Raw genomic sequence first — 3482 nt, forward strand, 5'->3', positions numbered from 1 at the left:
CACGACAATGGCGCAGTAGAGATCCGCTCCAACCGTAGGTAAGATACATGAAGACTGTGAATTGGAATTTACTGAGCGATAGGTCTCAGTTCAAAATCAATTTAAAGAGGCGAGAAGATTCCTCTCAATGTTCTGATTTAAGCGCATAACCAAGTATCAAGTGCATTAGTCTTGATAAGGGTTAGTGATAAACAAGGAATTGAGTTGCAGTTTTATCAAAAGAAGAAACGTATGGCTTTCTTGTGGTTGTCTTTCAATGATAATAGGTCTGGGAAATATATCAAGCGTGTGGCCTTAAATCAATTACAAATATAACGATGGTGATTAAAAAAAAAAAAAAAAAAAAAAAAAAAAAAAAAAAAAAAAAAGATGCGACGGTGATGGTTGCAGAATAAAATTTGCGTTTGTTTTTTTTCTTTCTTGCAGTCCGTCTCCACCGGCGATAATTATTACTCGAAATCGAAAAAGTAAGCGTGACCTTCAGATAGAGTTAAAGAATGAAAAATCTCGCAATGCTATTCTGATGAAGGAAATTGAAATGCTTCGCGAGGCAAATAAGCCTTCGGGTAGTGCCAGTGATTTGGCTTTGGTCGGTAATAATGTTAAAGCAAACGGTTCTGATTTTGACGGGAATAACGCTTCATCTAATACACCCCGTCCGGAGAATCCTATTGGACAGGATGAATCTATGTTTATGACTAGCTTTCATCAGCTTTCAATTTCGTCTCTCAATGTACCGGAGTGCTTGCCGCTAACAGAAAGTGAAGGCATACAGCGTCACTCATACGAAATGTGGCGTGATATGCTAGTGGACTCGATGGAATTGGCAGGGATTAATGATGAACGAACCAAGTTCATCGTTTTTAAAGTAAAAGCCGGACAGCGATTGCTGGAAATATTCAAAAACACTAGTTCGGACTCTAGTTCTCCTGATCCAGATCAGTATCCTTTCTCAAACGCTTTGTACAGGCTGAAAAATTATTTCGGCTCCGGTTCGGACGTAATGCTACAAAAACGAAAATTAGCAGTTATGGTCCAAAAGCTTGATGAATCGGATTTGTCCTACATTAGCCGTGTAGGTGCTACAGCGAGAATGTGCAATTTCGGAAATGATAAAGAATTCGAACAAATTGCTAGTACGATTGCAGAGCATGCACGTAATAAGGACGTAAGAATTTCTGCGTTAAGAATTCTTAGTCGGAAGGGAACATTCACGGACCTAGTGGACGAGGTTCGTGAGCTGGAAGCAATTCGCATCAATGAAGAATTCATCATGAACAAACAAGCAGTAATCGAACCAGTGAAAGTAGCCGTAGTTAGAGCAGATTATCCTCGCAACACACAAATGTATGGTAGAACATTTAAGCAACTGAATCAAAATAAATACAACAGTCGACTTATGTATACTGGAAACAGAGTACAAGGAAATAAATTTAGAGGACGACGTGAGACTGCAAGGTACTATAACCAGTCTCAAACGAACAGATGCTGGAGGTGTAATAGTGTGTATCATCTACCAAGCGAATGTAATGCACTAAACAAAGTCTGCAGAAACTGTGGGAAAATGGGACACATTTTGAGAGCATGTAGCTCTACGTTTGCTGAACCAATTTCTCGAAAAAGACCGAATTCAGTTGAACCAACCGGAGATCATATGAAGAAACTAGCAGCAATTGAAGGACCAATTTCAGAAGATATAAATGATAGTGAGGTAAGTGAACCAACAGAATAAATAAAAGTAAGATTATAAAGAAGAGTACCAGAAGAAAGTAATAATCTGTAATAATAATAAGAAAAAAAAAAAATGATTGAATTAATAAAGAGAATTGAAATTATATTGTAATCTTATCTGTCTAATCAAGAAAATTTCCTGTATTTCCATAAAGTTATGTACTTTGATCAAAGCAAAAAAAAAAATTCTTGTTTTTTAGATGTTTTCAACGGAAAATTTCCAGTTAGCCGCAATGACACATAAGGAAAAAGATCTAGATATCGGGATCATATCTGCTAAGGTTGCAGGTATGCCTTGCGAGTTTCTCATAGATTCGGGGGCTCAAGTAAACACATTCACAACACGATTGTTTGAAAAATTAAGATCTCAAGAGAATTATCTTCAAGCGGTATATAATGTCAACAAAACGTCTGATAAATTACTTAAAGCATATGCAACGTCTGCTGAAATATCTGTACATGCAACTTTTGAAGCCTTTTTGTACATATCTGAAGATAGACCAAAGTATCTAGAAAAATTCTACGTTGTTGATGAGCAACGATGTTTACTAGGCAGACCTACAGCCACTCGTTATAATGTTCTTCTTTTGGGATTGAAGGTTCCGATAATTGATCAGCCAAGTTATTCCCCAACCAACGTACGCGTAATTTGCAGTCTTACAAATAAGGAAATATTTCCTAAGTTTAACATTCCTGCCATCAAAATTAATTTCGATAGATCGGCCCCACCTTGCAGAAATATTTATACAAACATACCGATATCTCTGAAGCCTCTAGTACGTCAAAGACTGGATCAATTAGTAAAATCCGATATAATTGAAAAAGTTGAATCTGGAATGGACACTTCATTTTGCTCTTCCATGTTGGTGGTTCCAAAGGGTAAAGACAACATACGGCTAGTTATTGATCTTAGAGGACCCAACAAATATATCTACAGATCTCCCTTTATCATGCCAACGTTGGAAAGTATTCTAGCTGACCTGAATGGATCTAGCTGGTTCTCCACAATAGATTTGTCAAATGCTTTCCATCATATCGTACTTGACGAAGAATCACGACATTTAACAAATTTTTTCACTGAATTTGGAATGTTCCGGTGTGTGAGAATGCCATTTGGATTATGCAACGCTCCCGATATTTTCCAGGAAGTACTTCAGCGCAAGATTTTGATTGGTTGTAAGGGAGTTAAAAATTATCTTGATGATATCTTAATCTTTGGTCCTACCAGGGATGAACATGACGAAAATCTAAAAAATGTTATGGCACGATTGAAAGAGCATAATGTGAAATTGAATGAGTCTAAATGTTGTTTCGGTCAGCAGTCAGTAATATTCCTTGGATTCAAACTAACGACTAGTGGATGGGAGATAGAAGATGAAAAGATTAAAGCTATCAGAAACTTCAAAAGTCCCGCGACTTGTTCGGAAGTGAAGAGTTTCTTGGGACTTGTAACATTTGTTGATAGATTCCTAATAAATCGCGCCGATAAAACCAAACATCTGAGAGACCTGGTGAACAAAAATCAATTTTACTGGACGAAAAAGGAGGAGGAAGAATTCAAACATCTTAGAGATTTAACCGCTTGTACCATACAGAGACTGGGATACTACAATCCTCGTGATAGAACTGAGCTACTAGTTGATGCTTCTCCAATTGGGCTTGGTGCTGTACTGGTGCAGTTCAATGAAAAATCTACACCTCGTGTAATTTCTTGTGCATCCAAATCGCTTACCCCTACAGAGCAGCGTTAC

The 3482-nt window shown here is 37.5% G+C and overlaps 1 protein-coding gene across 1 annotated transcript in view; it reads left to right on the forward strand.

Annotated features, from left to right (window-relative positions):
- Positions 1-1564: 1564 nt before the first annotated feature.
- Positions 1565-3482, forward strand: part of LOC131434213 (uncharacterized protein K02A2.6-like) — an 8169-nt gene continuing 6251 nt past the window's right edge. The window contains exons 1-2 of the mRNA XM_058600866.1: positions 1565-1711; positions 1956-3482. The exon at positions 1956-3482 is cut by the window's right edge and continues 1630 nt beyond it. Coding sequence (XP_058456849.1) covers positions 1565-1711; positions 1956-3482 — 1674 coding nt within the window. The remainder of the gene's footprint in view (positions 1712-1955) is intronic.

Source organism: Malaya genurostris, chromosome 3 (assembly GCF_030247185.1).
Source record: "Malaya genurostris strain Urasoe2022 chromosome 3, Malgen_1.1, whole genome shotgun sequence".
Taxonomy (NCBI): Eukaryota; Metazoa; Arthropoda; class Insecta; order Diptera; family Culicidae; genus Malaya; species Malaya genurostris.